The sequence below is a fragment of the Mesoplodon mirus genome (assembly GCF_964341445.2).
Source record: "Mesoplodon mirus genome assembly, chromosome: 3".
NCBI lineage: Eukaryota > Metazoa > Chordata > Mammalia > Artiodactyla > Ziphiidae > Mesoplodon > Mesoplodon mirus.
Genome location: NC_138978.1, coordinates 81672026 through 81681479, shown reverse-complemented (window position 1 = coordinate 81681479; position 9454 = coordinate 81672026). Strand labels below are relative to the sequence as shown.

The following is a 9454-nucleotide window of genomic DNA, read 5'->3' as shown; positions in this document are numbered from 1 at the left end:
GAGTTTGAAGTTCACCTTTTATGGTTGAGGAGACAACAAAGTTGTCAGAAGGGCAATCATGGAGAAGACGTTGGCTTCATCCATTGTGCAGGCTTGTATATTTGGTTCTATCTAGATTGTGTTTCAAAGGTGGAGCTTGTTTACAATTACGAACATTCTCTGACGTGCTTTTTGGACCTTCATTCCCAGAGCAAGAGCAGTGCCGATGCCCTAGAAATGCCATGGATATTCTGAGCTGTCAGTGGCATTTCCCAGGTACTGTTCCCTTGGTGCTGCTCCTTGAAATGTCCAAAGGGATTATCATCTGTTTTGTGGCCGGTCCTAGCATTGTGAAAGGAAGCTGCTGCACCGGGCTCAGAGGATTTTGGCTGCGGTGGGAGGAGTAATAGTACTACGACTATAAATTGTATCACAGCATATCTATTCCATCTTGAGAGTGGGGTTGGGGGGTTATGAAGGGGGACTTTTATTGTACTTTTATACATTGTCCCCTTGAAAATAATTCAATTTTTAAAAATTAATTAATTTATTTGGGGCTGCATTGGGTCTTTGTTGCTGCTAGCGGGTGTTCTCTAGTTGCAGTGAGCGGGGGCTCCTCTTGGCTGTGGTGCACGGGCTTCTCATTGCAGTGGCTTCTCTTGTTGCGGAGCACGGGCTCTAGGCACGCAGGCTTCCGTAGTTGTGGCACGTGGGCTCAGTAGTTGTGACACACGGGCTCTAGAGCACAGGCTCAGTAGTTGTGGCGCGCGGGCTTAGTTACTCCGTGGCACGTGGGATCTTCCCAGAACAGGGCTCGAACCCATGTCCCCTGCATTCGCAGGCATATTCTTAACGACTGCTCCACCAGGGAAGCCCAATAATTCAGTTTTTTATAAAGAGTATATTCCTAATATTAATCCAAAATTTTAAAAATATATAGTTGGATAACACTATGAAAAATTAACTGATACTTTTTTTATTATTTCTCTTTGCTGCCTGGATTTTTTTCCCCCTCCAGTCAGCTAGGCACTCTGAGTTCACTGCATTAGGAAGGTAAAGACTCAGCAGAAATGAGGGAGAAAAAAAGAGAATTCTCAGCTTTGGAATGTTCAAAACAGAGGCCACAGTAGAACAGGTGAGAATTCTGTGCACAAACAATAAATCTCGTCTCAAATGTAAAAAAGTATTCTTTGCACTGGGAGGCCGGAGAGGGAGGGAGGGAAGGACTGAAGGAGAGAGATCAGTGTGACCAGGGACATGGAGACTGTGCTTGAGGACGATAGGCCCAGGAAGAGAATCAGAATCTGGAGAAGATTCAGCCTGCCCGCGATCATTGCCTCCAGCCAGCACCCTCATCTCAGACCTTGGGAAATTCAGAGAGAGAGTGGGAGTAAGTCAGGAGGGCCACGCGCATAGTCTGTGTGGCAGGGGTTGTGGCCATTCCCTATTTGTGAGAAGTCCCCAGCAATTTCCAGGCCTCCTTCTGGAAAATGCTGGCGGACGTCTCTAGTGCTTATGTGAAAGCTTGTTCACAAACCTTGAAAGATACAGATATAGATGACTGATAGATAGATGCATAGATAGAAAAATGTAATTAACTAAAACATCCAGGAAAGGTTTGGAAAATGCCCTTTATTGCATAGGACGTTCCTATTGTCATATGATGTTAGACTGAGTGCCGGTCCCTTCATCCTCCTTCAGACCATGGCATTCTGTCTGCTACTCTCCCGAGGGTCCTTTCTTCTCCCTGGAAGGGATAAAACAACTGAGGTAGAACAGGAAGAGACAAGAAGCACTCCAAACTCTGCTGGTCAGGGTTACCCTCCAGCGTTGCCTTAATGCTCAGAGCCACACACACCACAGTGAGCTTGGCTCCAGATCAACTACCACGCAACGAAGGTTCTGGAACACTTCCATATCTCGGGGAACCTCATTTCCACGTGACTCTCTTTCATATTCCCCTTTGTCACAGAAGGCTAGGTCCAGTGGTCCGGGTGAGATCTCAGCTCAGGCCCAAGGCTCTCAGACCTCAAAGTTCCGGTCCTGCAAGGGCCCCTGTCCTCTCTTCAGACCACTCCTTGCTCTCTCTGCTGACAAGGAGCTGCTGGTGGTACGTCCTCTAAGAGTTGAGGTCCATCGTGCAGACCCTGAGAAAACTCCTAGGAAAAGGCTCCACATTCTTGTTGAAGTCAACAGAGCTCAATTCCTTTGGAAGTGCTGGGTGTGTCCCAAGTTGATGCAACTGCAGAGCCATTAGGTAAACCAGCACATGTGTGCGGCCCCTTCCCTTAGACTCCTCTGGGCCCTCGTGACATAGGCTCAGAAGACTGCCAGCCTCAAGCCTTACCTCTTCCAAGGCCACACCGTCTCCAGGATCTTCTGTCCCATGAATCTCAGTTGCTGTGTGGAACTCAAAAGAGAGAAAAGACCCTGCCTGCGGGGTCTCTTCGGGCTGGGGCCTTCTAGCTTCTCTTCCTCGTCCTCCTCGTCCTCAGAGGTGGTCTCGGGTTCCACACTGCCCTCTTCCTCAGGGGTGCTCTCGAATTCCACATTGGCCATCCACTGGGCGATGTTGAGATGAAAGAAACGGCAGCCGAAGCCCTCCAGGACGCCACCCTTCACGTGCTGCTGGAGGATCTCCGAGGTGTGGAAGACCCGGCAGCAGGCCATGCACCTGAAGCCGGTCTCCATGGTCACCATCCAGGCCGGTGTCTTGGCCCTGGGTGTCTCCTGGACTGCAGGTGACCCTGATGGGCTGCCTGGCTCTGCCCTTTCCTCATACTCTTTCTCCTCCCCAGTGGGCTCACTGTCAGACAGGAGGCTTTCGGTGAACACATCAGAGGGGTAAGTGCCTACTGTGCACGCATCCTCAGGAAGGGTCACTTCTTCTATCGTCAGCTGCTTTTCAGGCAACTCCAAGGGTTTCTTTGTCTTCCAGGAGACAGCTACACCCTTGTTCACTTGTACCTGCATGTAGTATATTTTCATGCCCCTTTCCTCTTTGTCTGGGTGCAGATAGTGCTTACAGGGTGAAGAGGGTGAGGAGGAGACACAGTGTGATGGGGGAGCAGTCTCCCCTTTTTCCTGAACCTGGGCTAGGGGTGCTTTAGGCTGGGCAGTGTCTCGATGTGATCTCCGGATTCCTGAAAAAGGAAATTAAAAACATAATAACATACATGGGCCGTGCCAGAAGCTGAGGGAGCAGGTGTGGTAGACGAGAGAGGGACATTTGCATGACGTAGCTATGTCGTGAGCTTGGTGTCTGTTGGCCGTAGGACGGAGCGGTGTATCTGGTGTCATCTGTGGGCTTTTCATGTGCGTGTGGGGGGATACTGGAGCGGTGTCTGTATACAGGGGTGTGGAGTATGGTGAGGGCTGTGGTATGTGAGCGACACGGGTGGATGCGTGTACGACGAGGAGTGTGGTGCATTACTTGTGGAATGGGGCTGTGGTGCTTGGGGTTTCTGTGTGCACTGAGAAGGGCTGTGCCTGGAGGGCGGATGTATGTGTGAGCTGTGTGGACCTGAGCTGGATGGTCCTGCTCTCAGGCTGGAGATCTATGATGTAGAACTCTGTCCTTCTCTGGAAGCAAAGGCAAAGACAAAGCCTACATTTTCCTCTGAAGATGCTTAATCTGGTCCCTCTTCCCTCCACCTCAAGCCCAGACCTTTCCGGCCCCTGCTCCTTGACTTCGCCACCATGGTAGTACCAGGATTCACACACCCCCGTCCCAGACTCAGCTGGGATCCACGCCCTCGTAACAGCTCAGCCATCCTGCCCAGGCTCCTCCACAGAGCCCTCATCACCTCTGATGACCCTGGGTTTCCTCTCAGCCTCACTGGGATCTGTGTGCCTCCTGCCTCACAGCCAAGCACCCCCTCACCTGAGGAGCCCCGCGCCCTTACCAGCGTAGATGAGCTTGCGCGGAGAAGAAGCACAGGAGAAGTATGTAGAGGCAGAGGAGACCTCCCCTGCCCCTGGGCTGCAGCCTTGGGCCACCACAGTGGATCCAAGCTGAGGGGGATCCTCTTGTGACTTCGAGATTCCTGAGGGAGGAATGAAAGGCTCAGGGTGGGTTCATCAGTCCTCTGTCCACAAATACTTACCGAGTGTCTGGCACATGTCAGGTGCAGTGAATACACACAGTTTAGAGTGTGGTTCCCAGTGGATACTCCAGTATTTAATTCAAATCAGTACTTACTCTGTCACTGTCTTGTTGGTAATGTAGGCCTCGGTGGTGACCGTGAGTATGTGGGAAGAGTGAGTGATGTGTATCAGTTAAGTCTGTGGTAAGTGTGGGGTTGGCGTGGGGAGCACGGTGGAGATGTGTCTTATCTGTGTCTGTGGCCTTTGTGTGCATGGTTTCTGTTCACAAGTCAGGAATTCTGGGACATGTAACTTTTCCTCATTACATGGTGTGGCTTGTATTTATGGTGTGTGTTCATTCATTCATTCACCAAGATTCAGTAAGCAGCTACTCCTCTGTATCCGGCACTCTTGCATTGTTGTAGTCTCTGGTAACGCTGCACATTCTGGTAGAGGAAGACACACACTAAACAAAAATACAATAAATATATAATACCAGAGCTGGTGGTAAGTATATAAGGGTTGCCAGACTAAGCGAAGAAAAATACAGGGCACCCAGTTAAATTTCAGTTTCAGATAAACCCAGAATAATTTTTTAGTGTAAGTATTCCCATGCAGTATTTGGCCTGACTTAGTTTTAGTGTAAGTATGGCCCATACAATATTTGGGACATACTGATACTGAAAAATTACTTGTTGTTTATCTGGAATTCAAATTGAACTGGATAGCCCATATTTTCTCTGGCAACCGTGACATGGGTTAGTGAGACTGTGGTTTACTGTGGTTTGTACAAAGCGGGTCTGGCATTACTCAAGAATGTGTTACAAGTGTGTTGTGTATGAAACGTGACTGGTTCTTTTAGAGGTATTTAGAGATGGCTGAAGTTAGGTGTGTGCGAGATTTGAGGAGATATATATATATAGTGTGTGTGTGTGTGTGTGTCCTATATATATAGTGTGTGTGTCTATATACATATCTCATCTCCAGCGTTTGGTGTTGGAGGAGAGGATTGTGATACAGGTGGGTTGTATGAGAACGTAGTACAGGAGGGATGCGTGTATATACCTCCATGTGCTGTGTGTGGTTTAAATACGGAAGTTATATGTGGGGTGTGTGATATTTTTGCTGTATCAGAGTGTACATGGGTGTATGAGTTACTGTCTCATAAAACACCCCTAACAAGAGTTCTGTATACACTCTTACATACACCGAGTGTCAGCCAGGTCCAGGCAGGGTGACAAGAACTGTACCACGCAGAGTTTATATCTGATAAGAACTCTACCCCCATTCATTCTGCTCTTCTCTGCACTACCCCCTCCGCCCCCCACCCCCCCCACACACAGGAACATAGAGCAAAATATTCTGAATGGTCAGGGGCAGTCATTGCCTTCCCCAGCCTGTCCCAGCCACTGCCTGAAAATCTGCCTGCTGTCTAGACCTCCATTCCCAGGGCCCATCCTACAGTCTCCAGGGCCCTGGGCCTGGTAGGAGCTCCTGGGCTCTAATCTGGGGCAGAGACCTCTAGCTGGATCTCTGGGGTGACCACCCCCTCCCAGGGCAAGCTACTCGCCTACATTTAATGCACGCAGGCACCACGTGGCCCGTGGCTCTCAGAGCTCCCCACAGGACCCTGAGGACATTTCTCACCCTTGCCCACGCGGTCTCAGTCTCTGGAAAGCCCTTCCCTTCCCTTGGTCTCCTTTGGGAAATTGTTCCTGTTGAAGGAATAAAACCTCCTTGCTTTCAATAGGACACCATCCCTAGACAAACAATCTTCTTTCAAAGTGCATTCCACTTGTCAAGATATTTTTCAACAGGGCCTTCAACTCATGGGGCTTCTCTTTCCACTTTGGTAAAAGAGGCCAAGCAACTCATGGGTCTCTCTCAGCATCCTTGCATCCTTCACATCCCCCACCTCATGACCCCAGCGAAAGATCCAAGAGCATAAGAGAGAAATCGGGGACTGAGAAAAGCTGCACCTCTAGGTCTGTGCAAGCAGGATGCAGCCTGCTGTGAGTCCGACAAAACTCCAGGCCCAGAAGCCCCAGGAGAGAGTCCTCAGAGCAGCGGAGCTGACCTCCCATCTCCCAGGGGCCATCCGGCCGTTCTGTGCCGTCTCACACCACAGGGACGCTCCGGATGGATACGGCAGCATCAGTGAGACAAGGTCTCTCACTCCCTGCTTCACAGGTGACACGTTCTCAGTCCCCCTCTTCGTAGAGAAGGTCCAGTTTGGCAGAAACCCATGTGCCCCAGACAAGTTGCCCCCCACATACCTCCTCCCTTCTCGGCAGTTTCCTGGGACTCTTCATTTTCCAGATGTTTCCTCTTTTGTCGCCGTTTCATCGTACCAACTAGAAGTCTCCCTTAGAAGATGCCTCAAGAGATGTCCAACTCCTCCTCTTCCCTACAGGTTGGCCCTTGTTGGCTCTTGGGCAATCCGTTGAAATGATTCAATACAAGTAAAAATAGTCAAGTCTCCTAAATGGCTGAAAAACTGGTACCACTTATTGAACCAGCAGTGCTGCCTAGTGCTCACCAGGGCTGTTAAGTTTCCAAGGTTGCCAGGCGCACAGCAGGACTCTGTGACCTCAATGATGACATCGGAGCATTCTGTTGACCTAGGTACAGCACAGTCTCTGCAATAGCACAGGCCCCGTTTTCAAGAACAATTCCTGTTTCCCAGCCGAACCTTTCCCATGAAAGGGAAAGGTTCGTACCACATCTATTATAAATTGTATCATACCATATCTATTATAAAATGAACATTTTGATTGGAGATCTTTTAATGTCTTATATAGAGATTTAATATTAATATTTTAAATGGTCTCCAGTTTCCCTGTGGATTATTGACATTTTAAACTCTGCGCTTCAATTTTCCCTCAATACGTGTAATTTTGTCACGGCTATTTCTGTACTTAAAGATGAGTAACTATATAATTGATTTCTTCATTTTTTCCCATCTCTTTCCAAGGTACTGAATTTGACTGTATCTTACGAATGAGTGAAAAATGCTAGTCCTTGAGTCAGGACCTTGGGCCCTTTACCAAGTAACTCAACCTGTCTGGGCTTCAGCTTCTGTCTGTGCGATCGAGAGGCTTGGCCTAGCTGACTTTTCAAATGCTGTGTTTCTTTGATTCACTCTCACTTATTTTACTGATCTGCTACTTAAGAAGAGGGCCTGTTCTCATAAAGTAAGAACAGGCGTTTTTTAATCCTTGGGTTGGGCGGAGTTTAAGTGGTCGTACTCAGTTTGTTAGTTATATTTACTTTTACGTATGCTTAGCTCTAAATAATTTATATGGCTCTTGTGACTCTTTTTAGATCTTCTTTTTTTCTTATTTTCTTTTACAGTTTCTAATTTATTATCGCCAGTGTAGAGGAGCCTGATTGATTTTTAAAATGTATTGATCTTGTATGTGTGTGCCTTGTTGAACCGTCTTATTAGTTCCTGCTAGTTTATCTGTGGGTTCTTTTGGGTTTCCTAGATAAATGAACATATTAAATGTAAATAATGTGTTCTTTGGATAAAGTTTATTTTCTTGCATCTCTCTATATAGAAGCAATATGTTGAATTGATTTAAATATTTAAATACTTACATACCTGTTATCATAATCTAAGATTCTTTATCTTATTTTCTTTCAATCAATATTATCTTTTCAAGATTTATCCACATCAGTCCATATAGATCTAGGTCTTTGATTTTTGACTGTTTGATATTATTTCATCACATGCGTATAGCATCATTTATTTTCCATTCAAGCATTATTGGACAATTGGATTGTTTCCCTCCCTTCTCTAGAACAAACAACGTTTCCTAGAATATCCCTGAAGATGTCTGACAGTCGAGAAGGGCCAGGCTGCCCGAAGATTCCTACTTGCTTTTAGCCACCTTCCAACAGGCCATCTCCAGCCAGCAATTTGAAGCAGAGATGAAATGAAACCTCCCCCAAGTGTGGAGATCTTAGGAGCTTCCTAGAAGGTGGGAGGTTCATGATAGGCATCCTGCTGGGATCCCAGGGGAGTCTGAGCTGGCCTGAACCTCATCTTCCTCCCCCACCTCTCAAGAGAAATGTGGAGGAAAGAAGACTTCAAAAACTGTGAGTAGGCAGAGGGAGAGAGATTGGGGGCCGAAGCTGCAACTGAGGTCTTGGAGTGGGCTGTGAGGACGCAGAGCCTCTAGAGAGCCAGGCTCTGCCTTCTGAGCACTTCTCCCCTAAGGCTGCTCATCCTTCAGGTGATAGCAGGCATATACAGCCGACTCGGCCCACACTGTCACAGAAAGCCTTATCAGAATCTCTTCGTCTTCATACACTCTTGTGTCTGTTACTTGGTTATTGCCTTCGGTACTCCACTGATGTGAAGCACAGTCGCTAGGGGATGGAGGACACTAGTGACCCATCTTGCTCTTGTGGCCTTAGTCCACAGCTTGAGGGTAAAGGAAGAGGCCAAATGAAGGTCAAGAAGGAAAGATGGAGTTTGAAGAGAAGACCTGAGTTAAGGGTGTCTTCTCAAGTCTTGATGACTGAAATGTAGCTCCAGTACCTGAAGTCCTGCTTGTTCTCAAGGCTGACCACGGGGCTGGGTGCACTCAGTGAAGGAACCGTATACACTTAGTATTTCCTTGCTTGCTCACACTTGCCCTCCTCTGATACACACTCTGCAAGACTGATCATCCCCTGAAACAACTTTCCACCTGCCACTGTCATCTCATGAACATTTGCTTCCCCTTCCTAGTGTCCCCCTAGAATGCCATTGCAGCCAATTCATAATTTGATAATCATGCTTCTTACCATAGTCTCAGCAACTTCTGATAAATTTTATTCACTTTATTCCATAGTCTTCACACATCAATAATCTTCCTTAGCTTCCTAGGTGCAGGTTAACCCATTCGGAATCATTTCTTTTTCTTTCTCTTCTTTGGCAAATCCTTTCCATCTTTTAAGGTCCTTTTCTTTTCTCTCTACCATCCTGCCTTCCTGAACTCTTTTTTTTTTCCATTTAAGTAACCTTCCAATCTCCTTCCCCAATTTCCTCATAAACATTGAGAGTTTATTCCTCACAAGTTAGACAGCGGTTTATGAATGACCAGGCATAATGGACTCAGAATGAGTTGGCACCCCCGAGGTACCTGTCTTGCTGGGGAGCCACAGGTGAAGGGCTGGCTGCTGGACACATGTTTGCATGGAGTCAGGCTGAGTGGCCTCGGGGTGTTTGCTCTGCACTTGTGTGTGTTTCTCCCTAGTTGGTTTCCTTGTCCAGCCACCTGTGACCTCGCTCCATCCAGCCCAGGGAATCCTGCTCATCACAGGGGTAGGATGTTTGTCTCGTTTTCCATCACATCCTTTCCCCAAAGTTTGGTTGTGAGTTGTTCCCATTCCAAAGACC

At 47.7% G+C, this 9454-nt stretch overlaps 1 protein-coding gene across 1 annotated transcript; it reads right to left on the bottom strand.

Moving 5' to 3' along the window:
• Positions 1–2045: 2045 nt before the first annotated feature.
• On the bottom strand, positions 2046–6411 carry LOC309799162 (protein FAM170A-like; the record flags this gene model as incomplete). Its single annotated transcript, XM_082612156.1, has 4 exons — positions 2046–2066; positions 2602–3122; positions 3885–4025; positions 6342–6411. The coding sequence occupies 4 exons, from the start codon at positions 6409–6411 to the stop codon at positions 2046–2048; spliced, it is 753 nt and encodes a 250-aa protein (XP_082468282.1).
• Between the last annotated feature and the right edge of the window lie 3043 nt (positions 6412–9454).